Consider the following 27,110-nt stretch of genomic DNA (forward strand, 5'->3'; position numbering starts at 1 on the left):
TCTCTGTATCCACTGTGAACCTTATCTGTATAAAGCAGCCACTGAAGAAATAAGGAATAAATACAACACAAGCCTTTGAGAACATTTAATCACATTTTAGTAAAAAAAGCTTCATATTTGATTCATTAAACCTCAGCCCATATCAATATTTATATGCTTAGAGTGAGACCTTTTAGAATCATCATTTAGAATAATTTCCATTGGAATTATTTATATCACGCTTATAAATTGATATTTCTGAAATTAAAATAATTGGTTTTAACACATTGGTTTTAGGTTGGCAGAAGATTTTTTTTTCTAGGGCTCTACTAATATTTTGGTCAATAAAAAAAATAACTAAATTTAAAAAAAAAATCCCTGCAATAAGGTTTGACATATATTCCTGCACTCATCTTCTGTAATCATTTTGTAATCAGGATTTTAGACAGTGGTAGAAAATCACAGAGAATCAGGAGAAAACCCACTCAAACAAAAGAACATGCAAATCTCTACACAGACAGTTTCCTGAGCTCAGGACTGAACCAGGGATTCTGCAGCTGTGACACAGCAATGCTCCACACTTATTCCACCTACTTTGCAATATAACACTTTAGCAGTAATTGTAATGCTAATTAGACCATTAGAACATCATTAAAAAGTACTGTTTGTCTCCTTTTTTCTTTGGCACTGGTTAGAACAAACACGTTCAAACAGTTTGTGAAAATCACTGTGAAAATTCTGGCCGGGTGGAAACATGTCAATTTCTACAAGGAACATTGCACAAGAGATTCAGCACAATGCTGTAACTATATCCTGTGTGTCTCATTGAGAACGACACCTCAGACTGAATAACACTCAAGAAAATGACAAAAAAAAAATGACAAATGACAGTCAGAGAACAAAATATAACTAAAAACATTACATTGCATTGCATTGGATGACTGTTGTTGAGGACATTGAATTTTGTAGGATATTGAAACCTGTTAGAGTTATTTTGAATGAAGTATGATAATTAAGTCAGATGCTGTTAATGTCAATCACATCAGCACATTAGTAGAAAATATCGTCATTTTAGAAGGTTTATTTTATGTTAAGGATTTTTTTCATTTACTGTTTTGTTCTACAGAAAGGACCAATTCATGTTAATACAGTAGTTTTCCACTATATATTAACTTTTATAACTATATAATAAAGTTTTTAAACTTGTGTTTCATTCTTCATTCTTTTTTTTCTTCTTCTTCTGATGGCACCATGCTAGCCACAGTCTGTTGCAGCTCTCTGATTTTCACATGGGAAGCGTTGGCAAATCTTTTTTTTTTTTTTTAACAAAAAACACACTGTGTCCTGAATTTCATTTGGCTAGGAATTTTAATTATACATCTTATGACACAGGCCTATTCTCAAAGTTTCTGCCATTTAAATTGTCATCATGTATTAGATGAAAACAACTCTATGTGACATGTGACACCTACCTTAATTAATTTACTAGAAGCCAAAAATGTAATTTCTGCCTGTTTGCTGTGGCCATTTTCAGCAATGAATTGTTAATGACTCCTATGAAAGTAGACACTCTAGGGCTTTAAGAATTTCATAAGTATTTCTGTATTTATCTAGCCTGCTAGGGGCAACATTTTCATAGAAAAAAATAAAACGGCTCGTTTTTTGCTTCAAAGTAAATTGTTCTATCAAACCCAGTTCTGCTCTATGAAATGTCCCAAGTGCTTGTTCATTCATTCATTCATCTTCTACCGCTTATCCGAACTACCTCGGGTCACGGGGAGCCTGTGCCTATCTCAGGCGTCATCGGGCATGATAGGTTGATTGGCATCTCTGGAAAATTGTCCGTAGTGTGTGAGTGTGTGAGTGAATGAGAGTGTGTGTGTGCCCTGCGATGGGTTGGCACTCCGTCCAGGGTGTATCCTGCCTTGATGCCGATGACGCCTGAGATAGGCACAGGCTCCCCATGACCCGAGGTAGTTCAGATAAGCGGTAGAAGATGAGTGAGTGAGTGAGTGGTTGTATGTTACAGAAAAATATTTTAGTATTTTACCAGTCAATATATGAGAAACTATCAAGACTTAGCCTTAGCAGCATTCCTGACAGTCCCTGGGCTAATAAATGTTAAACAAATAAAGTCAAAACAAATAGGCAAATGTGGAGCACGAATCGATCATAGCTCCATAGCTGCATGTCTTGAAACCTTGATAACCACATTTACAGTCCTTTTTTGCTTTCAAATCACAAGGAGGATAATTTGTCTCTGTGTGAGCAAGAATGGCATGAAAATACAATTTAAAATACATATCAAGAATAAAGTATGCGTGATGTTAGTATACCTTTTTCAATTTGTTTTTTAATTGATAGATGGTTTCATAAAGTTAGGGTCACAATTTATTTTTTGGACCCAAAATCAAGATACAAGTTGGAAGTATTTTTTCTTTCACTGATTAAGCCGTCCCCCAAATAAGTCCCAGGTATAAAGTCAAGTATATGGGCAATGTGTGCATATGTGTAAAAAATTGTTGAGCTTAGCAGTAAATATCATATGATTATGTTATTAAGTCACAAGCTTATTATTCTGTTATTCTCCTTACAGCAAATTGTAAAGGCATAGAGGTACAAGAGAGAGAGATGAAAGTAGGTTAGACCCACCATCAAGGGCCTTAGACCTGGAGAGAAGGCGGTTAAACTTTGCTTCTAGTATTGCTGTTGTTGTTTCTAGTTTTTTACATTTATTTACAAAAATAAAGTGTGTTTTATTCCTTTTATTCTTTTGATGGCACCCTTCTAGCCGCAGCAGCCTCATGTAGCTTTCCGAATTTACCCTTGGGATCAATAAAGTGTTATTTCATTCACAGAAAAGTCTCCAGGTACTAAGCCACAAACATATTATTCTGTTATTCTTCTTACAGCTTATTGTTCAGTAACTGCAGTGTGTAATGGGGATATGAAGGCAGATACAAATGCAGGTGGAGCCGGTTTTATTAAAGCAGGTTGCAAAAAACCAAAGCAAATGGAAATGGCAAAAATCCAATAAACAGGCAAAAGTCAGGCAAACAGCAGATATTAACATGAAGGGGTGAGAGCATGGAAAACAGGGAACAGAAACTGAGGTCACAAACATGACAGCAAGACATTGGCTAAACCGGAAACTGGGTTTATCATAGCGCAATCTTGTAGATACGACACTAACACTTCCGGACCAAGATGCGACACACAAGGGTTTAACTAGTGTAACAAATTAAAGGGGAAACACCGAGCATGTGAGAATAATCAGAACACAATCCAGGAACAGCCAATAACAAGATGGGGGTGGAGGCAAGATATGAATGAAAACAAACACGTTGCAAAAGTAATTAACTAGAGAACAAAGCAGAACATAAACAGAACACATGCAGAGGTAAACCCACGCTGCTGGTGCCTGAAGTGCATGAGAATGATGGCACAGTGCAACTAATAGTAAAGGTGTATAGTAATGAGAGCGAGAACAGTAGGCCAGACCCTCCCTCAGGGCCTGGGACATAAAGTTAAACTTATCATATTACTGTCATGGCTAATAATGTTTACCTTTATTTACAAAACAGGGAAGTAAGTGGTTCTGTGGCAAATATACACAGTTACAAGTACATGTTTCCATGTCACTGATACATTCTCATCCCATAAACCCTCAAATAAATGGGTAAGAAATAGAAATAAGCAAATTTTACCGGCGAAATGAGACAAAAGCAGACGTAGACTAAACAAAGTCTGTGATGTGTAAATAAAAACAATCCTTAGAAGCATAAAAACTCACAGAGAATTTATTAAACATTTATCATCAGTATTTGTACTGATGCCTTAATCTGATGCAGATTACAAGCATACAATGACACTGGTTAGCACCAAAGATATAAGACAATCAACATAGGCCTTTAATACCATAATAGTCCAAAGTGTACAACCTTTAAAAATACAGTTGCACATATAAAGGCAAAAATAACTGTTTACAAAGACATACACAGCTGCTACATGTTCAATCTTTACAGACAAAAATTACTGCTTAATACGAAAGAACCTTTTAAATACTCTTTTGAAATTGTCATTGCAAAGTGGATAAATAAAGGGGTTCAGTGTTGAGTTGATGTAACCTAACCAGATAGTGAACATGTGGAGGTCATGATGGACGCACGAGTTGCACAGCGCCATGACCATAAAGGTGATAAAATAAGGGATCCAGCATACCATAAAGGCGCCAATGATGAAGCCTAACTGCCTCACTGCTTTCCGTTCCTTATGAACGCGCATGTTTTGGACACACTGCCTGGACTGTTCACAGAATTTCTGCCATGTTTGCCTCAATGTCATAGTGTTGCTACCGTCTATCGCTGGACCGTCGCCGTGCATCCATGACCCTTGTGATACAGGTGACTGTGCATTAGCATCATCGTTACAGAGAATGGTGATGTGTTTGTGAACATCAGTGTTGGTTGTTATCTCACAAATATTAGCAACTGAATTCGGCACTAATACATTACAATCAGTAACAGATACAAACTTCTTCAGGTCGGCATTCTCTTCATGTTGCAAAAAGCCCAGAGGTAAAGATGGATCCTTTGAAGGTGTTTCTGAATTTATCTCCTGGTTTACTGACGAAACCTCATGAGGGTCCCTCACTGTTTTCTTCTTAGGCTTTGTAATCTTAAAAAATGTTTTTCTATGTTTGGATTTTTTATCGCTCGTGGATTCACCATTCTCTTCATTAGCATCCCTTGAATTGTATGGCTGCTCTAATGTATATTGATCCAATATACCCTCCTTTTGAGAATAAGTCTGCAAGGCCAGATTCTCTTCATCAGCCATTTTATTGAATGTCCTCTGATTTTTTAAGCTTTGCACATTAATGTCTTCATCTGCCACCACTTTAGCAATAGTGACGCTCTCCCATTGCTTGTAATGTTCTCGCACAGCTATGAAAATTTGAGAATAGAACCACAGCATCAGGAACGATGGGATGTAGAAGTTGAGAATGGCAGTCAGCACTTTAAACCATGTGACAAAACGAAAGTCTGTGTCGCACTTGCTTTCTAGCTCAGGTTTCTGGTCAACATTTGCAAACATCCTCCATCCCAAAATGGGAATAATCCACATCATTGACAGAAGCCAAGCAAAACAAATCATCAGAGTTGCTCTTCCTCGGGTTCGATATTTCAGATACCTTAACGGGTGCCTAACAGACTGATATCTGTCCAAGCAAAGAATAAACAAGCTGAAAATAGAGGCCGTGCTAGCGACATAATCCATCACCAACCAGAACTGACACACCACACGACCAAGTTTCCATTCATCCTCAAGTAGGTAGACAAGGTTTAGTGGCATTACAGTTGACCCAACTATTAGATCTGCTAAAGAGAGGCTGACAATGTAAAGATTTCCCACGGTATGTAAAGTACGTTCTTTCCTCACGGCGACAAGAACCAGAATGTTCATGATGATTGTCAGGAGACACAACATGCCCAGAATGATCCCCAGCACTGCATTATTCACATGATGGTGGAGAGAAAGAGATGCATTTAAATACGTTGTATAATTTAAACTGGCATGGCCTTGCAAGATTTTATTGACTTGACTGCCTGTCTTAGTCTCCATTGGAGTATTCTAGTATTGTCACCTGATGTCAAAAGTCTGGATAATGGTATCCACACACAGGTCATTCATCGGCATGTCCATAAGCGAATTCCTAAAAACAAAAACAAAAACACAATATGTTAGTAGGAATAATAATGTATGTATACCCACATTTATTTATAATTACATCTACAGATTGAGGGTTCAAATTCTGGTTACTGCTCTTTTTTTTTACTGAAAAAAAGTCCAGACCCACTCCAGACCCTTTTCTGGCTAATTAGCTTTCTGCCTAATTTTAGGTTATTAATTGTATCTAGGTGGCACAGCAGGTAGCTCAGGGATCTCGGGTTCGGTTGTGTGGTTAGGTCACTCTTGGTCGAGGGTTTCTGAAAACTCTCCCATTTTCTACTACATGCCAGTATGCAGCTTTGCTAAATTGCATGTATGTGTGGACCCACTTCACTCCCAGAGATTTGGGGATAGGCTTCTGCTCCATTAGAATAAAGCAATTACTGAAGATGAATGAATGCCAAAAAAAGAAAAAAATGTGTAATAAGTATACTAAATGTTACTTTTAAATTGTGTCCTATTTTTAGACCTCACGCTCACTCACTCATTTTCTACCACTTATCTGAACTACCTCAGGTCACGGGGAGCCTGTGCCTATCTCAGGTGTCATTGGGCATCAAGGCAGGATACACCCTGGACGGAGTGCCAACCCATCGCAGGGCACACACACACTCTCATTCACTCACGCAATCACACACTACGGACAATTTTCCAGAGATGCCAATCAACCTACCATGCATGTCTTTGGACCGGGGGAGGAAACCGGAGTACCCAGAGGAAACCCCCGAGGCACGTGGAGAACATGCAAACTCCACACACACAAGGCCGAGTCCGGAATCGAACCCCCAACCCTGGAGGTGTGAGGCGAACGTGCTAACCACTAAGCCACCGTGCCCCCCTATTTTTAGACCTGTGTATACTTATTGAACCCTTTAATGAGAACTGTCTTCAATTCAAACACATCAAATGTGAATCCAATTTCAAACAAGAATATTTCTTTAGTCTTTACAACGTTCAATATAATATTAAGTTCATTCCCGTTGACAGAAATTAGTACGGACATAAAGGACATCACTTATTGGGTCAAAGTGTTAATCCAGTGACATCAATTAACAGTGTGTTAATGACAGTAAAACGTTTGGCAACATTTTTTTTAAATTGTGTATGTGATAATTAGGGTCATAACCCAAGTCAATGCTTTATTTTCTATTCATTCAATTCATCTTCAGTGAACATTTTATCCTTGTCAGATTTGTAGTTGCAAGTAGAGGCAAAAGTACTCATTTATTAGTGCTTATTGGTTTCCTAATCTGCTGCAGACAACAAAAGTACGTATAATAACACTAATTGTACCAAAAGGTATGTCAATTAATATATGTTAGGTATTTAGTAACACAATACGAGAAATTCTACAACCCATAAAAAACACATTTATCACCACACATACCTCCATGGTGGAGGTTTTCTTTACATATCCCAGCTGAGAACGTTGGGGTCAGAGTGATACAACACCCCTCAAGCACGTAGGGTTAAGGGTCAGGGGCCCCCATCAGTAGCAGCTTGTCAGTGCAGGGGCTTGAATGCTAACTCTCTAATCAACAACCCAGAGCTTTAACCATCTGAGGCACCACTACCCAATGATGAGGTTAACACAGACATACTACGAGTCAAAGTGTTACGGACAGAAACCACTGTTTAACGCTGAAATATCTATCCATCCTTTCTCTACACTGCTTATCCTACTGGATCGCAGGGAACCAGCCTAACCCAGAAGACTCGAGTTACAAGGCAGTGTATACCCTGGACAGGATGTCAGTCCATCACAGGGCACAACTTCACAAACACATTTATACACCCATTCACACACTACAGACAATTTAGAGATGCCAGCAACCCTAAAACCTTGTTGGACTGGGGACAAAAACCCAGAGTACCCAGAGAAAACCACAAGGCACGGGGAGAACATGCTCATTCTCTACACCTGGCAGAGGCAGGAATCAAACCCCCAACCCGGGAGGTGTGTGGCAATCATGGTAAATACAAAGCCTACATGCCCAACTTAACAAGAAATATCTCTCTGAATGTTAAAATTCTCACATTGACCAATCCTTGTCAGGATTATGGTAGATCTGTTTCTTATCTAGAAACACTGGAAACATGGCAGGAATAGATCCTGAATGTGAAGACAGTCCATCACAGGTAACCGTGCACACATATTTTTACACTCTCATTCCCATGTAGAGGAAATTGAGCGTAGTCAATCCACCTGCCATCTTTTCTCAAGTGGAAGTAAGTCAGAAAACCTGGGGTAAACCCACACACAGACACAGGGTGAACACGTAAAGCTCCTCATAGACCGTAAACCAAGCCTCAAATTAGAAGGCCATGGATTCAAGCCCCAGAACTGACAAGTTGCTACTGCTGGGCCCTTGAGCAAGACTCAACATTCTCTACTAAAGGGATGCTGTATCATGACTGACCCTGTGCTCTCACCCCCAACTTCCTAACAGGCTGAGCTACACATAAAGACTCACAGTCTCTGTGGAGAGTATTAGAGTATACGTTTGAAATCTATCTAGAAAACAGGAAACTACCCTCTAGATTAGAGAAACAGCAAAGGGAAACAGAGCTGGGGATCTCTATAAAGTCACTAGACTTTCCATTCACTCAAGACTTTCCATAATTCATTTCCATTTTATATGTATAATGCCTTTCACAAACATAACACATGAATAAGCTAATCAAAAAAGTGGTACGTCCAGCAGGATCGTATTAAACAAAGCATATAACATCAAATAAAGTTTAAAATCGCTAACATAAGTAATCATTTGAGAGCTAAAACAACAGCAACAAGCTACTTATATCTGTATACGAATTTGCCTGAGGGGCATCAGAAAAAATAGATTTACAGTAATTGAACATCTTGAACATTAGTGCTTCAACTTTTATTGTGGTCTATTGTGGGATTTTTTTATCGAAATAAATGTTCCAGCGCACAAAGAATTTTGTGCTTGAAATGGCCGACTCACCGATCAGTGCCCTGACAGCTAGGGAACAGAATGAGATGCACCCATAGTATTTATGATTACAGCAGCAGTTCTTAGCTACAGGTCTACAGTATCCAGGTGATATTTCCCAGTGAAGCAGAGTCTTTGGGCATAATCTGTGTTTGGGAAGTGTATAGGACAGGGACAAGAGGGGATCATATACACTAGTCGATATGAAATATAAATATATAATTTAAATGTGTAAGTGCAGCCAGAACAATGAAATGCAATGTAGTCTTTAAAAAACTTGTTTACATTTACTATAAATGATGAAATCATGTTTTGTTGAAAAGTGGAATATTTTTCTGTACACTATACATAAAAATTAATTCTTAAATTGGATGAAGCACATCTTTCTGGTTTGTCAGTGTAGTTGATAACTGAATACCGATGAAATAAGGTTCTTGGTAGTGGACCCTCATCTGATCATATACAGATTTTAACAAGACCTTGGCTGTGTGCGTGAATGAGCTGAGATGGAAAAACTACAGGCATAATTGGCATGAGTCATCAATGAAAGCCTTAATGTCATGCTTCATGTTCAAAAGCAATGCTATTATATTGAATTTACTTGCCATCACCCTTTACCATAACGGGCATCTCGTGCAGAAATAAATGAGAGACAGATAGCGATCTTGCCTCGTTGCTAAGGAACGGTCTCACCGCACACTTCACTGTCCACTAAAATGTTGACAGTCACCTTAATTTCTACCTTCTGCCTCCTCTTACATTTCACACCCTATTCAATCGCAGTGGTACATGACCTTGGCATTTATAGTCTATTTTTCCATGCTTTGGGTCTTTGAAATGTGAGTTCCTTTGTATTTTGAAGCACCAAGTAGATCAGTGAAGTTTCACACATACCTTACTTGCACTTTTCAAGAAGAAATTACATTTATCACCCCTCGGTTCTGTCTAGCACCCCAGGTGTTGTGAAGCATCTGGGGGTTTCAGTACATCGCTTTGGATCAGAATGGTTTTAAATTGAACAACTAATGATTAAATGTTGTTATTGTAAAATATTATCAGTCTATGCTCACTTTCAGCTGCATATCCATTCCCAGACATCACAGAAATGCACTCATGATTGCTTTTTTTTTAAAATAGATATATTGAAGCCAATCCTTATGAGGCTTGGAGATTAATCCCAAACTGCTGTAGCCCTGCTGTATAATATATATATATATGTTGTAGCCCTATATATATATATATAGCCCTATCTATACATATAGGGCTACAACAGTTTGGGATATATATATATATATATATATATATATATATATATATATATATATATATATATATATATATATATATATATATATATATATATATATATACATACACACACACATATATATACGTATATATACATATATACGTATATATATGTGTGTATATATATATATATATATATATATATATATATATATATATATATATATATATATATATATATATATAGTATGCAGTAATTGTAATGTGGAAATTACTAACATTTACATTACTTACATTTACGAGTGCAATGGTTTTATTTATATCTAAATAAAAATAGGTCAAATGATATTTGCATAAGTAACACTGCATGAGCAATAGAAATTAGTATTTTGCAGCAGGAGCACCAGCTGTTAAAGGGTGAAGTGGGATGTGGGATGAACCACAGCAGCATGGGATGATTCTCACCTGTGCATTATTACCACTAGCCTACTTGTGTGTGTTGTGATTGAGACTGCCATGACACACACACACACACACACACACACTCAGAGAGAGAGAGAGAGAGAGAGAGAGAGAGATCATGCAACACCACACTAGCACTCACACATGGAGTGTGAACTTAAGCGAGGCAAAAGCCACAAGCTGGTGACGACCCCATGGGCTGCATTTCATTCGGTTTAGCCTTTTGTTGGGTTTTTGGAAAGTGGTATGGAAAAATAAAAGCGAGCACGCACACCTAGTTCTACACAATAAAAAAATGGTAGCTTTAATAAATAATATTTCCATTACTGATTATTACCATTCATCATAAGGAGAAATGAACAAACCAATGAGGTGTGGTGTTTTAGCGATTAAAAAACATTACCCAAAAATTCTGTGTAAATTCTCCTTCCAATAAATGTTAGATTCTTTTCTCCAGAGAGAGAGAGAGAGAGAGTACATGTACCAACGTATTATTATACAAATAGCTGTTTGTATGATTACAATCTACAATACATTACATCGCCAAAATAATAACATTTGTACTTTTCAAAAAGTAGTTTAGTTACATTTTGAAAAGTAATTTGTACTTTTCAAAAAGTAGAATTCAAAGGTACACTACATTTGAACTACCTATGAAAAGAAGGTTAAGAAAGTCAAAAAAGTATATTTTATAGGCATGTTCATTTTACAAACATTTGGTGTGTTAGGTTTCACAGATGGTGTTCCTTCATTATCATTCCTTCATTCATTATTCAATGAATGAGAACTGTACACACACATTCACACCTAAGGGAAATTTAACACAGCTGATTCACCTACCAGGAAACCCCATGGCCATGCAGATCAAGCAGGAAAACTCAATGAACACAGAAACCAGAGTTTAGGATCTGAGGACTGCGGATGCTGAAGCTTTGAGGAGGTAATGCTACGTGCTGCGCCACCCAACACTGCACCACCCAATAATAGTGTGTTTAGCAGACATAGATGGACTGGAAAATCTATATTTATTGCTGAATTCTTATACTAGTGCATCAGCATATTAAAAAAAAGATTCAACCATTACACAAGCATAGTTTAAAAGTAGCTTGTTAGAAATTGACCATAATATTTGTAAAAAAAAAAAAAAAGGAAAAGAAAGGGCATATTATAAAAATCTCTTGCAACCCGTTTGTAAATCACATTTACACGTGCCATGCACTTTCATAATCAGAAATACGAAAATGGTCAGATGCTGTGTTAAAATATTACTGATCATTACGATCGAAAGTTTCCATCTACCCCTGTTAACATGATATATATTGTTTATTCATGTAACGTCACACTTCACACAATCTTTTTGTATCGTCTGAGCAGCTTTTGTAACGATCATGCTGCCTTCCCAATCTGTCTAACAGTGTAAAGTGTCTACATGAGCAAAACAATTTGAGATACTCAGCAACTGAACGACGTGTATTGACGTAGGTATGTGCTGTGTACAATGCTAAACTGGCGGCTGTAAACATCTCTTGCTTGTTATTACTAAATTTTTTCTCCTAGCTCAAGTGGAAACTGAGGACGAAAACGAAATATATCAGATTGACTCTATCTATATCTATTTGCTCATATTTGGTGTTAGAAGAAAACGTGTTTTTTTTCTGTAATATTCCAGCAGAGCACAACATACTAAAGAGTTCTCAGGGAACTATCAGCAAACTGGAAGCATCAGGAAAAGGAAGACATTTTAATGTACACAACACAAGTGGACTCTAAAGGGGACTTAATTTTCTTTCTGGACAGCTTCCCAGTAGATGAGCTCTCAGAACCACTTGTTGTAACATCACAACTTCTCAAGAAGTCAGGGACCAGCTGTGTAACACTGAATTATGGATAATGTTATTTTACACAGGGCTCTCAAGTTTTGAAGACAGGCAAGCGTGACATCTCCAACACATGCCCCCCCCTCCCCGTCCCTCCCCGTCCCCGTCCCCCCCGCACAACACCATGGTTAATACAAAGTATTTGTTTAATTTGTGTGTGTGTGAAAGAAAGCGACAGAGAGAGAGAGAGAGAAAGAGAGAGAGAGAAAGAAAGAGATTATGACTGGTGTTGTTTATTGTAAGTGTTTGTTGCCTTTTTGGACTCCTTTATCATTTGTAATGTTGCTCCCATTTAAAACAGTTCGGCTCAAGCCCAGCCATTTTTAGGGTCATGATTGAGGACAATGTACCGTCCAGAGACAAACTGTTTCGTGTTGAGGTTTTGTTCAAACCGACCATCGAAAATACCCTCTCTAATGAATATGTTTTTTTTTCCTTGGTTGTTGCGTTAAATCTTACCCAGATACAATAGTGCTATTTTCTGATTGGCTATTGTGTAGCCTCTTATTTTGATTGGCTGATAAGTGGCAGGCTGGACTAAGAACTCCAGGGGAGACGCGCTTGATTCCTGCCCGGTTCCATAGAGACAGCAGTGCGGACAGATGCAGTTTGGACGCTGCGGCATATTAAATATATGATAAATAGTCAAAAAGTTTTTCTGCGTGAGAAATACGATTTGTGGCGGGAGAGCGGGAGAAAAGACCGAAATGCGTGACTGTCACTCTCAATGTGTGACACTTGACAGCCCTGTTTACACGATGCTAGGATTTGGCTGTTGAAGTGAAATACCAAAATCATTTGGAAAAACTAAGCAACAGGAACCGACTCATGCTTCATACCACAGGTTTATTTTTGCCTTTCAAATACATGCATACATTAAAACACTGTATATTACAACAATAATATATGGACAGAATTATTCAATGCATCCATCCATCCATCCATCCATTTTCTACCGCTTATCCGGGGCCAGGTCGCGGGGGCAGCAGTCTAAGCAGGGACGCCCAGACTTCCCTCTCCCCAGACACTTCCTCCAGCTCTTCCGGGGGAATACCGAGGGGTTCCCAGGCCAGCCGAGAGATATAGTCCCTCCAGCGTGTCCTAGGTCTTCCCCGGGGCCTCCTCCCGGTTGGACATGCCCGGAACACCTCCCCAGGGAGGCGTCCAGGAGGCATCCGGAACAGATGCCCGAGCCACCTTAGCTGACTCCTCTCGATGTGGAGGAGCAGCGGCTCTACTCTGAGCTCCTCCCGGGTGACCGAGCTCCTCACCCTGTCTCTAAGGGAGCGCCCAGCCACCCTGCGGAGGAAACTCATTTCGGCTTATTCAATGCACTGACATATTATTAGCAGTCATGTTGCTAACTTAACAATGCTTACTTCCTTCCTGACTGTAACTACACAACCCCAAACCATAAACCAAACTGTAAAATGACCACAACAGATATCAAGTAGACCACAAATGAACCACAAACAACCCACATGAATAGAGATGTTCTGCATTGGGTTCAGTCTGCTTGTGGGTCATTTCAGTGCTTTCTGAATATATCAGTTGTGCTGCATTGGGTACAGTATCAATATATTCTCAATTTGCCTGAATTATTAAATTAAAAATAGTAAACAATGTTTTTGTTCAGCTCCCTCTTTGGGATCACCACAGCAGATCATCCAATCGGCATATTGTGATTTGGCACAGGTTTTATGCCATATCACCTTCCTGATGAACCCTCGCATTTTATCCACGCTTGAGACTGGCACTGAGAGTTAACCCCTCAATGACTGGGTCAGATCCCTGCCCAGGAATCAAACCCACAGTGCTACAGTGAGAGTGCCGCAGCCTGCCACATGACCACCAGGCATCCAATAATTAATAACAATTTATGAAAACTATCACGATATTATTCTGTTACAAAAATAAACATTATGTATTTTCTGCAACTCCAAGGCTTGACCAGGTTGCATTTTTTTACATTCTACAATTACTGCAACATTGGTTCATTTTATTATGTCAGTAACATCCACCCCGTCAATCCATTCATCCACCCATCCAATCTCTGTTTTATTTACCATTCACAGGGTCACAGGGAACCTGGAGTCTATCTCAGGTAATTCAAGGCACAGGACACACACATACACACACTCATTCACACACTACATACAATTTAGACATGTCAATCAGCCTTTGGACTGGGGAGAAAACCAGAGGAACTGAAGGAAATCCCCAAACCCCCCCAAGCAGAAAAAATGGAAGTGGGAATTGAACTCTGGAGGTGTGAAGCAATCATGCTAACCACTATGCCAACCTACACCCCATGTCAGCAAGTGTGAAAATTCTTTTCAAAAAAGTCAGTATGTGTCTTTGAAAGGGCAAATCTCTTTTGGCTGTCATGTCGTTTCAAACATAAGCATCACATAAACTACAATAGAATGTGTTGTTGTAGGAAAATAAAACATGCCAGGATGGGATTGTACGGCCTGACATAAAGCAGGGCGGGTGAGTTATACTTGAAACTTGACCTTGTGTGTGTGTACAGAAGGCAGCAACTATACAAGTGACATTGCATGCACACTTTGCCTGTGTATCTTATGTACATATGCAGGTGTACATATAAATGCAAGCTGTCTCCTATTTTTCACGCTGCTCTTTCATCCATCCCCAAGAAGATCGAGAACTCTTCACAGGTCCACCAAGAAAGCCAGGACACCTAAGGAACCACTGATCAGATTCTCCCTACTCATATTTCTCTGTGGTTGTTACATAGAGTCTAACGACTCTCCCTTACTCTTAACGACTCTCTCCATTCTCACTGTCATGACGCGGGACAGAAACGGACCCAAACGCAGGATAGCAAAACAAACAGGGTTTTAATAACAAAGGAAACACTAAACAACATGCGGACTGAAGACAGGACAACAGTAGATTCCGTGCTGCACAAGGCAACGCAGCACAGTTAAATACACAGGGAAATCACAATAGGAAACAGGTGTGTAGACAGGGAGGAGCAGACGAAGGCAGGGCAGACACGTGACGAAGAACGTAAGCAGATGCACGTGGCCAAAGTCCGGGCTGAGTCCTGACACTCACCATCTCTTAGTTAGCTCAGAAGGCTATCCATAAAAGGAAGGATCCTTTACTTTGGAGGATAAAAGTTTGTGAAATCCAGCCAACTATCCTCAGACTGAAGAAACTGCTCGGATGAGTAGCGAAACGTTTCGATCTAACATGAAAGAGGTCCATTTGACATGACTCCGCTCCCAGATAACCACATCTGTATGACTGAGAATCTTCACAGACACAAAAATGCATCATTCGTCTGTCCGTCAGATTTCCTTGAAGAGGCTTGAAAAGTAAATGGGAGCTTTTTAAAATAAACACAAACCCTCATAATGTTTGTGCACAACGTATGTACTCAAGTTTCTGATTTGAAACTCTGTGCTAGTTTGTTTATCAGAAGTGGTTGGATGAGAATCTTTTTTCTTATTTTTATGGCTGATTGTTTATACTCTATACAGTATATATGTTCTAGTGCATCATATCAAACTTGTGAAAGAAATTAAAACATTACACACACTCTTAATTTAAGTGACTCGTTAAAATGTGACATTTTAAAATAATCACACAAAATACTTCTTCACGGTTAGAGCATTATTTCTAACATTTATTTCGCAAAGGTGACATTATGAGTTTCTCTTGTGACCCTATTTGTAAATCAGGCAGCTCCACATGGATCACCTGCTGTAGGACTGGCTGGGTTAAAAGATATAAACAAAAGCGCACAGAAGGCTGGTCAGAAAATAAAAACTGACTGTGTTTCAGTCATGAAAAAGCCAAAAATTGTATTCAAGGTTAAAATATGATCGATTGTGCAACGGTGTAATTATTTTCTTCTATCTTCAGAGTTAGCTGCCATTAGCCTTCATCCACTTAATGAGTGTGACACAAATGAACAAAAGAGATGCCGCTCCATCCTCAAATTGATCCTCTGTGTTTTTCTTTTATGAACCAACAAGACTCCATGGTCTTGTTATTTACATCATAATGAAGTCTGAGACAATGATTGATGAAGCTTCCTGTACTGAAGAGGTTAGATCATTGCAGTAATGTGTGTCTGCTCTGGTTTTCTTCTCATTCATATTTTATGTCTTACTGCTGATGATAAATCTTTATACTGTGCTGTGTACCATCGTACATCAATAAAAATAGATAATAATAAGTACATAAAAATCCTGCTGTGATTACAGATCATATTGATACTATTTAAACCTGTATGCCTTTTAGTATAATAGTTGCTGGTAAAATTCATTTTAAAGTCTTTCTGTATATCTGAACATAATGTGTGGTAAGTTTAAACCATTGCATATTTATTCATTTATCTTTAATAGCCATTATTTATACTGGTCAGCACTGTGGTGGATACAGAGACTATCCCAGAACACTGGGCATGAGGGTTTGGACACCAGTTCATTGCAAGACACCAACTGGCATGTGTTTGGGAGCTGAGAAGAAACCAGAGAGAAAAGAATAACTACATGAATACATCAAAAGAATGCAGACAGTAAACTGACCTCAGGATCAAACCAGAGACCACTGGAACTGTGATCATGACAAGATAATAAAGATAGAACAATTAAATGAAAATGTATTAAGTTGTTTATTAATATATATGTGAATACATTTTCATTTAATTGTTCTATCTTTATTAGTTAACATCAATGATGCGATGAAGCTCATTCATTTTCTTTGGAACTAAAATATTTCAGTTTTAAATATTGCAAAGGTGAACGAGTGCATGAATGCATCAAATCTCAAGTGAGCTCATTATTTAAGAATGCTGCTTGAAATCATGTGTCAGAGAATTCCAGCAACATGAATCTCTGACCACATATAAAATATGTAAAAAAAAAAAATAATAATTTCTGCATAGTTATTTTTCATTTTCAATATGACAGTGCTATCAGAGAACAGTATATGCGCCAAATGAATGAATAATACTTATCCAATACAATACTGGTCCAATACTTTAATAACCTTAAATGCTGTTGGGATTCTGACAATCAGTTATGTAATAAGTTACATCCAAGATCCTGCCTGTATTTTGCATATTTCATAATTTTCTCTTCCTGTCCTTTTCTTCCAGAACAGCAATAGCCAAAAATATTGAGAATGACACAAATATTAATTTAAAAAAAAAGGAAAGTCTGCTGCCTCCATTTTTGTGATGATAATTTACAAATATACTCCAAAATGATATGAAGAGTGATCAGATGAATTACAGTTAATTGCAAAGTCCCTCTCACTTTGTCATGCTGATTAAGTTAGAATAAAAGACTGGAAGCTTTAAAAGGAGGGTGGTGCTTGAAATCATTGTTCTTTCTCTGTTAACCATGGTTACCTGCAAGGAAAAATGTGCAGTCATTATTGTTTTGCACAAAAAATGATTCACAGGCAAGGACATTGCTTTTAGTAAGATTGCACCTAAATCAACCATTTATTGGATCATCAAGAACTTCAAGGAGAGAGGTTCAATTGTTGCGAAGAAAGCTTCAGGGCACTCAAGAAAGCCCAGTAAGTGCAAAGACCATCTACTGAAGTTGATTCAGATATAGAACGGGCTGCCACCAGTACAGAGCTTACTCAGGAATGGCAGCAAGCAGGTATGAGTGCATCTGAATGCATAGTGATTCAGACCTGCCAACCTTGGAAAAATTTTTTGAGTAGCAACTTACTCAACTTACTTTACTTTTGAGTAGCAACTAAAATAAAGAGTATAACGTTATGTGCATGATCGTTTGTGTATAATATCTGCATACTATTTTAACAACTCTTTATGTATCGCCATAAATTAGATCTAATGAACTAAACAGTAACTTCATATCTGACAACACATACTGTACATGTGTTAATTTTCTCAGCAATAAAGCAAGACTCTAGACTTCACTATGGTTTTGACTGGCTGATCATATAATAATACCTCCCTCATCATTTCTACTTTCTGCTTCTATTTCCCTGCTTTTCACAAAAAAATCTGATGTCCGTCAGATGTGATCTACAGGAGCAAGTAACAATCGAGTCAGAATACGATTGATATTTAAAAAATTACATTAGTTTTGTCATGTTATAGCATGACTGCGTGCTATAAAAGGGATACACAGACGCTCGCGGATATTGATTTCTGCGTGCTCGCGCCAGTTTGCCTTTCCCGTTAAAGTACGACGGCAATGCGTTTACAGGCATGACTTACGTTTCCTATATAAATACTGGCAAATAAAGTAAAACTTGATCTGTGCGTAAAACTTAAACTTGAGGCACAACACCGGACACTTGGGCACATGCCCCAGTAAAGGAGTCTAACGACGCCTGTGGTTCGGCAGGCTTATTAAAATGGATGAAATTCACAATTCTGGCCATTTACCTTTGAGACGTTAAGTCCTCACTTGTAAAAAACAGTCACTGTAAGAAGAATTGAAGACGGACAGAGACAGATGAAAACCACATTCGTTTTGACGGCTCTCCGCTTGTAGCGTTGAAGAGTTTTAAACTGGCGCTATGATTGGTCGAATTATTATTTTCCCAGGTTGCTGCCCAATGCGGTTACACCCATAGGCGCATTGCCTGGTGCGCAAATGCACAGACAGTTGAACTCAAAGGCATCAATGTTTTTTTACAATGCGTATTTTGAAGTGACAAATCGTAGCAGCGTACTTTGATGTCTAAATGCGTATCTGCTACACAAAATGCGTAAAGGTTGTCAGGTCTGGAAAGACAGGGAAAACATCAGGGACAGACTGATATTGCAAAAGGTACAGGGATTGGGCTTATTGTTTGAGGCATCCGGAAAAAAGCTTGCCCAGGGAAGAAAATGGTGACTGCTACCATCAGTCCTGTCATACCAACAGTAAAGCATCCTGAGACCATTAATGTGTGGGGCTGCTTCTCAGCCAAGTGAGTAGACTCACTCACAATTCTGCCTAAGAATACAGCTATGAATAAAGAATGGTACAAAAACATCCTATGAGAGCAACTTCTCCCAACCATCCAAGAACAGTTTGGTGATGAACGATGCCTTTTCCAGCATGATAGAGCACATTGCCATAGGCAGGTAATAAATATGTGTCAGGAAACATAACAGTAAAATCTTGGGTCCATGGCAAGGACATTTTCCAGACCTTAATCCTATTGAGAACTTCTGTTCAATCCTCAAGAGGCAGGTGGACAAACAAAAACTCTAAGCATTAATTATGCAAGAATGGTGTGCCATCAAGTCAGGATGTGGCCCAGAAGTTGATTGACAGCAGAGGTCTTGAAAAAGAATAGTCAACACTACATAAAAGCCTTTGACACTTGTAATAACGCTTAGTTACACCATAGTAACATCTGACAAAGAGATATATAAACACTAAGCAGCAGACTTGATGAAAAGTAATATTGTGTCATTCTTTACACATTTCTCTTCCTCATCCTTTCTTTCTTGTTACACAGTTACAGTAGCATGCAGTCTCAACCCCAGATCAGTTATTCTGCAATGGTATCATCTAAGAGTCAGCATCAGTAGCTGAAATTGGGTTGAGTGTGTCAGCAAAAAGAAATGTGCAATTTAATATGTTATAACACAGAGAAGATCTGGGTTTATAAACAAGAGCTAATTTTGGTGATCTTTCCACAATTTACGTTATAACTAACAAAATACAGAAACGTGTCTTTAAAACAACTCCTTCACCCATTCTAGTCAACAGTGAGAATCGCCTAAATCCTCTTTGTTCAAACCGAGACTTTCGCACAAAGCCACATAGTTATATATTGGAAATAAATACCATTTCATAACATCTATCTTTCCCCGTCCTCTTCTCTGCTAGCACTATAATGCAATGCGACTGTAGTATGTGTTTCTGTCTTCTGCTTCAAAATCAATAGCTCTTTCTATATTTGGCTTTTTATTTCGTCTTACCTACAGATCTGTGAGGGACATTAAGCTGTTCAAATTAAACAAACTAGTAGCCTAATTTTATACTACCGCATCACTGTTCAGGAAGTTAGTAAGATAAAATTCAAAACTCTGTAAATAAGTTGAACAACGCCATACAAATGTTTTAATGAACACACTCTTTGTATCACAAGCTCACATGTCACTGTCACCGTCAGTGCAGTCCATTTTGACCACAAATCAGATGTCCACCTGGAGGATAATGAAAATGATGTGTATACAGTAAATCACATCCATGATGTGATCCAAGAGCTGAAAATGTTTGCTCGTCACTCCTTCTGTTTGTGCATTGCCATTTCTTTTTATGGCAGAAAACACAGATGTTGTTCTATTCTGGGTTCATCAACCCATTCAACCCCACTGACAGCATGATGAGTCTCACCTGCTGATTCAAAAAGTAAAGATCATATGTCATGACTGATTGTGATGGCATATTCCAGACTTTATTCAATTCAAATACTAATTTGAAAAAGCTATTTCTTACATTTATAATTAAAGATTATTCAGTCAGTTGCAAAACATATTTATAATTATGGTTCTTTTAAGATCTGTTGCATTTTCTTTGTCTAAACTGATAGCAATAGTAATCCCATGCTTCATCTCGGTAAACAAGTCAGTGAGGTACACCTGTCAATCAAATACAATGGGTTTTAGATGGGATGAAATCAGTTGAAGCTTGTTGTGCTAGTGTTGAAAATATGGAGATCTAACCATCAGTTGTTCTAAACTCTAACACTTGCCAAACAGCTTTAAGACATTTCTCTTGTTTAAGGAAGTGAAGTGATCCTTGACCAGCTCGGAGAATTTGTCTGTGTGAACATGCTTTGTGAAGTGTCCAAAACCTTCTTTGTTTTAAATCAATGTATTAATTAAGCAATTAAAATGTTTGTTTAACCTTGTTGTTTCTATTTCTGCAAATTAAAGCAAACTGCTTTGTTAACTTTGTTTACAGTTCTTCTGTATTTTCATAAATGATTTACCTTTTGTTCCTTATTCTTTATCTGCAGGTGCCTACTTAACTCCAGAACGCTACACAACTCTAGAAACATTTATTTAATTACCAGACTGTAGATTAAATACATCAGCGGATTGCATCAGAAAACATGCCAAATTCATTCTAATACCAATCCAGAATCTGGTGGTTTCTCAAATGAAACACAACAAGACTGATCTCAGATCATGTGTTTGAACAGTGAGAACACTACACTTTCTTTCAGACAGCAATAGATTTCTCTAGAGACAGATTCCTGTACTTCTGTTTGGGAATGAACTTCTGTTCCGATGGCTGGGAAGAAATTTGGGTTATTTGAGTTTCTATTAAAAAAAAAAAAATCCATTTCACTCCAGAAGCTTTTTGACACATTCAATGTTCTTTTTAAAAATTTTGTTTTTTTTTTACAATGCTTTTATCCAAAGTGATGCAGAATCCAATGTATCCTAGCTGACAGGTCCTGGTCTAAGACGCAACAGTATCTACCTGTCAGTCATGGGATATGAACTTACAACCTTCTAGTTAGAAGTGCAGAACCTTAGCCGGTGAGCTGCCACTGGTCATAGGCATATGTTTTCCTTTCAGTCTGTGAATATCAGTGTTAAATGTATACTCTAGTACAGGGGTGTCTAATTTTGTCTGCAAAGGGCAGGTGTTCGTGTATGTTTTCATACCCATCATGCATGAACCACATCTGATTCCATCTTGGCTTTCAGCTGACTCAGGTATAGTTTCTGATTGGCTGGAATGAAAACATGCACCCACAATGACCCTTTTCAGATAAGATTGGATACCCATGCTTTAGCACTTCTCTACATAATCTGTCTAACTCATTCATCTGTACAACAACAATTTCAACAGAGATTCCCAATTACTAAAAACTCTGAAAGCATTCAATGTATTATAAATATAATGTGTTACAACAATCATCAATAACTAGCATTTAGTCCAATCTAAGACAGTCTACAGTCCCTGCCAAAAGTATTGGAGCGACAAGGTCTGAATAGTAGACTGAAGGAATAACAAGTGAAATAACTGAAAACAGCTGAAGCTGCAGAAAAAATCTGGAAAAGCATTGGGAAAGCAGTGGATCACTGGCTTTACACAGCTATGGCAAGCAAGAGACACGCAACCTGCTTCTGTACTTGATCATCCAAATATGCCATGCTCTAAGGTATTTAAAACATCAAGATCTAGATACAGTTCTATTTCTCACAAAGTCATCTTCTGATCTCAAACCGAGATATCTAGATGTACAGCAAAAAAACAAACAAATTGCCCTTGCAGTGAAGACATCAATATAATTTTCTACATATGGTTAATGCCCTATACATAAACACATAATACAAATTAAATGTAAAAGTTGAATTCAGCTATTGTTTGTCTATAAGATTTTTCTATATTTTAACTTTGTTACCAAACAGACATCAAAACAAAGCACTAGAACTTAACAGAATAGAATAGAAAAGTGCTTTGTCACAGAATACAATAATACATTAGAACAAATATCTCATAGAAAGAAGCCATCTTTGTAAAGCTATTTGAGAATTTACAAAATTGTAGAATTTTTATCTGGAACATAGACAAAATGAAGATGTGGTAGTGAGTAGTTGTGAAAAAAGACATGAAAGAAATGATTACAGATAGAATAGCTGTCTTATATTATTTGTAATTATCACCAAGAAGATTGTTTAAAACAAAGAACAAAGAAGAGTGTGGGAAGACAAATAATGGAGATCAGAGATTGATTGTTGAAAAGAATGGTGATCAGTGACGGCTGGTTTGAGGACATCAACTTGTCCAATCTCAACCCAGTCAGGCTTTACACATCTTGCTCTCTCATTTCTTTCCACCAGCAGCTGGGGTGTGAGTTGAAGAGCTGTATCGAATGTAGGATAGTCACTAACGTCTGCTGAAAAAGTCACCACCATCATTTGTAAGTTTTCAGGTCATAGAAACACATCAAAATGACTACAGTGGTAAAATATTATTCACATACAATTTAGATGTTTTACAGGAGAATAAATGTCCTGCAGAGCTGCATTAACCAGAGACTTCAATCCGTCTACCTTATGAGTCAGAAATCAAAATACAATCGCTCACTCTTTCACGACCTTTGTTCCTCGACTCCACTAAGCTGCGCTGCTTAAACTGTTTGTTTAACTTTGTTTTCATAAGAACATCTATTTAATGCTGTTTGAACAAATCAATTTTTACAAAGAGATTTCACACCATGACTCACTCCACACATCATGAAGAAAGAACTCAAAATTCTGGGTGGTCCATTCAAATGATTGCAACTGAGTCTCTCAGTTAGCCAACATTAACTCAAGTTTCTTGGCACTACACAAAAAGCATATTGCACTGCACAAAATACCTTCTGTAGAACTGGTTAAGAAAATCTAAAATTTAAACGAAGCATTATCTGTGCTTACTATTTTTATGTTAAGTGATTCAAGTGTGTACTCATGTTGTGTCTCTTTCAAAAAGAAAGCAGGACGAACAGAAATGCGATGCTTGCTATTAGCTTGCCACTCTTTCATTCAGGTCACACAGAATAATTATATTATGTTATCTGTCCCTTCATGCTTAGTTAGCTTAGTCTAGTAAGCTTTAATTTATCCTCCAAAGACGTTTAAAAAAATCATTGCTCTAGAAAGTTATCCACAAGCAATACAGCAATGTAGGCTTAGCTAAATGATCCCCAATGGATAACAATTCTAGGGGCATTAACTATTATGATTATTGTGTCCACTTGTGGGATTATAGTTCTTGGTTACATAGAAGTTAAAATAATCTCTTTGAAGCCATTTGTTAAAAGTAAATAAGATATTAAAGATGCCAAAAGCTGAACTTTATTTTATTGAGTTTTTCCTTGGGAACACAGGGAGAACTTGCTACCCCACTGCTACCCCAGCAGCCAGTCCTGGTCCTAAATAACCACCAATCACTGGTGAAAGTTTAGTCATTAGATATTTGAGCTCAGTAAGGGGCGGAAAGTTTCCGGTAAATTTCCGGAAACTTTCCATGGGAACTTAATCTGGGGAATTTTAGAAATATTCAAAATTGGAAATTTTACAGGAATTTATGGAAATTTATGGGAATTTATGTGAATTTACAGGAATTTATTAGAAATTTATATAAACTATATTATATACAAACATAAACATTTTGTTTGGTCATAAGCAGACATGCATGCAAGGTAATACAAATTTTAAAAATTACATCTTGACTGATTTAATTGTAAGTAGAACTTTAACTGATTATTTAATTTAATTGAGTAACACAAAAGCATAATGAACATTATAATAAACATAATAAACTTAATAATTGTAAAAAAACATTTTATAGAGGATGTTTTTTTCGGGGGGAGTGAGTGTGTGGGGGAGGGTCATCAAATTATCTGTGCATATGGTAACACTCCTAATTTACTGCTTATTAAGAGTTAGTAAGGTAGTTATTAAGTTTAGGTATTGGGTACAATTAAGAATGTAGAATAAGGTCATGCAGAATAAGGCATTAATATGTGCTTAATAAGTACTAATAAATAGCCAATATTCTATTAATATTCATGCTAATAAGCAACTAGTTAAAGGACCCTAAAATAAAGTGTTACTGTGCATGTTATGGAAGAATGCAAGTACATGCAGGGGGTTTGGCCTCAATGGCCCTCCAGTAAGCAGTGTGCTGTGTGCAAGTGACCGAGGAATGCAGGGTACAAATTCAACTTAAATTGCATTAAATATTATTGTTTTAAACAAAATTATGCTGTTAAGATTTTTTAAACTACATTTAAGTTCCTTGTTATAGGAAACTCTGCATTTTTTTTAAAAATTCCCAGTTTATTTCCATATATTCCCGTTAATTCCCATATATTCCCGTTAATTCCCATATATTCCCGTTAATTCCCATGGAAAGTTTCCAGCCTTGAAAATTCCCGGAATTTTGCAACCCTACTTGCTAGACATTATGCACTTGCATGATGCCGTATGATCCCAACTATCTAGTGTATGAAATTTAAAAGGATAATATCATCTCAAATGAAACACTAAAATTTTTTTACTAACTGGAAGTATAAGCTGTTCCCCAGTTCATTGCAAATTATGTCAAACATAGGTAATGTGCCGTCACTAGCTCCAGCAGAAAACAGTAATTCAAAATTTTTTTAAAAAATGACTCAGAAAGTTGTCTAAATTAAAAGACATGTGTAAGATGTCTTGTCCATGACAAACTACACTATTTATACTACAGCGTGGCAGTGAATAGTGAGTACGTATGTTAGTTGGGACGCACCTTATGACATTGCAGTAATACAGATGTATTCAGACTAAGGCATGCCTCCAAAAGGGTGTGAAGGAATTGCAGGGAGGTATGCATGAGGTTTAAGGCGGAAAATACCAAAAATATAAATATTTTAAGACTGTATCAGACCTGCCAGCCTTCACCCATTTTGAAGTAGCTCCACATTTTAAGTTCCAGTTTACTCCAAAATACACCAATAGTACTGTTTTCTTTCTTAAGAAAACTTCTTTAACCTCTCAACATGCGCAAGTGTTATGCACTCTCCAATATAACAAACACCCCCTTCTTTCATCTCACATTAATCAATTTTTGGCTGATGCTCGTACTGCTTCAAAAGTGTACTGATTTAATGCTCTCGTTTTCTGTCAAGTTAAATTGGAGAATGTTTTCACCCAAATTGTTCATAAACAGCAACACAGTTAAACTGTTAACTTTAGTATTTAAAAAAACGTAACTAATAGAAATTATGAAAACAAACAAATGAAAAGAAAACAGTTACATCTGCTACAAGATTTTCTAATCAGACCGGACAAGCCAGTCTGCCCTTATTTATCAGAAACTGTCTCTGACAGCTGGTGAAACTCTCCACAGTACTTATGACTTATTAGAGTGTACAGATGATTAGCATGTTGCTGGTGCTTGACAGACATAACAGAGGTAGTGTAATGAGTCTGTCTGTGCTTTTGCCCTGTTTCTGTCTGCTGTCTTTCCCTGTTGTTAATTGTTTGCTCCGCCCACTCGTTTGTTCCCACGGACACCAATTGAACTCATTCATTCCCTCAGGTGTGTTGTCTTTGTCTCTGATTGTCTCTGCTTTGTTATTGGTTCCTGTCAGCTATATATACTCTGTTTGCTCACTTCCCTGTTGCTAGTCGTTGTCTATATGTTTGTGTTCCTGTTTCCCGTTAGCTCTGTGTGTTAGCCTGTCTGCATACCGAGCGTATTTCTCTGTTCTGTTTATTGCCTCGTTTTGACCCTGCCTGTTTTTCGTGTTTGTGATTGTTTGCTACCTGCCCTGACCTACGCCTGGATTATTGACTACTGCTTTTGGATTTCCTTTGTTGTTGCTGTTTGCCTGGTGTTTTGACCCTTGCCTGTTTTTGGATTTTGCAAATAAACCTGCATTTGGATCTAACCGGTTATGACAGGTAGACAGATGCAAGAAATGCTTCAACATGAATCTGGAAGAATGATAAATAACATGTATTTTGAGTGAGACCATTGAACAATTTCAAATAAATTTTACCAATTAATTATTATAAAGAATGAAGGTTCAGGTCACCAGCATATAACATTGGTTATTGACACATTTATTATCACCAGTGAGCAAATGAAGAAATCAGTCTAGATGTGACAGTTAAATTTTAGCATAAATTAAAAATTTGAAGTCGCCCAATATATCTAAGAAAAGTCCACTATATGTTTTTTGGAAATGAATAAATATAAATTGCTTGACATTTATCCTCATCATGAAATCCAGATACAATTAATATGAAAATTAGTTTCTATATCAGTACTGAACTTAGACTACCCTGAAAATACATTCATTATTGACTGTTAGCTTCCAATATTTGCTAGCT

At 37.6% G+C, this 27,110-nt stretch overlaps 1 protein-coding gene across 4 annotated transcripts in view; it reads right to left on the bottom strand.

Moving 5' to 3' along the window:
• Positions 1 to 3,763: 3,763 nt before the first annotated feature.
• hrh1 (histamine receptor H1) overlaps positions 3,764 to 27,110 on the bottom strand; it is a 27,517-nt gene continuing 4,170 nt past the window's right edge. For 2 of the 4 annotated variants that reach the window (XM_060858229.1, XM_060858227.1), the window contains exons 2-3: positions 5,627 to 5,695; positions 3,764 to 5,489 (exon numbers count right to left, since the gene is read on the bottom strand). In XM_060858229.1, coding sequence (XP_060714212.1) covers positions 4,012 to 5,489; positions 5,627 to 5,669 — 1,521 coding nt within the window. In that variant the 5' untranslated portion in view covers positions 5,670 to 5,695 and the 3' untranslated portion in view covers positions 3,764 to 4,011. Of the gene's footprint in view, positions 5,696 to 27,110 lie in introns of all 4 variants that reach the window. The other 2 variants (XM_060858226.1, XM_060858225.1) reach the window with 1 other exon arrangement.

Source organism: Tachysurus vachellii, chromosome 22 (genome assembly GCF_030014155.1).
Source record: "Tachysurus vachellii isolate PV-2020 chromosome 22, HZAU_Pvac_v1, whole genome shotgun sequence".
In the NCBI taxonomy this organism is placed as follows: Eukaryota; Metazoa; Chordata; class Actinopteri; order Siluriformes; family Bagridae; genus Tachysurus; species Tachysurus vachellii.